Genomic DNA, 285 nt, shown 5'->3' with positions numbered 1-285 from the left:
CTTCAAGGTCCCTCCACACCCAAACCAGCCTGTGACTCCGCGATCCCGGGTACCTCACCCGCTCCTCCCCAGGGCAAGAAGTTCGTGGGCGACCTGGGGGCAGATGGGACCATCACCTGGCAGGAGACAGGACAGGTGTTCAACTCACCCAGTGCCTGGGCCACCCACTGCAAGCGCCTGGTGAACCCAGCCAAGAAGTCGGGCTGTGGTTGGGCCTCCGTGCGCTACAAGGGCCAGAAGCTGGACCAGTACAAGGCTGCCTGGCTGCGCAAGCACCAGCCCAAC

The 285-nt window shown here is 64.2% G+C and overlaps 1 protein-coding gene across 1 annotated transcript in view; it reads left to right on the top strand.

Annotated features, from left to right (window-relative positions):
• Positions 1 to 72: 72 nt before the first annotated feature.
• MPND (MPN domain containing) overlaps positions 73 to 285 on the top strand; it is a gene marked incomplete at its 5' end in the record, with an annotated part of 3,639 nt that continues 3,426 nt past the window's right edge. Inside the window, one exon of the mRNA XM_010004514.1 lies at positions 73 to 278. Within this exon, the coding sequence (XP_010002816.1) occupies positions 73 to 278 (206 nt within the window). The remainder of the gene's footprint in view (positions 279 to 285) is intronic.

Source organism: Chaetura pelagica, unplaced genomic scaffold (genome assembly GCF_000747805.2).
Source record: "Chaetura pelagica isolate M959 unplaced genomic scaffold, ChaPel_1.0 scaffold1919, whole genome shotgun sequence".
In the NCBI taxonomy this organism is placed as follows: domain Eukaryota; kingdom Metazoa; phylum Chordata; class Aves; order Apodiformes; family Apodidae; genus Chaetura; species Chaetura pelagica.
Note: the sequence above shows the minus strand (reverse complement) of the source record. Positions and strands in the feature narration are given on the sequence as shown.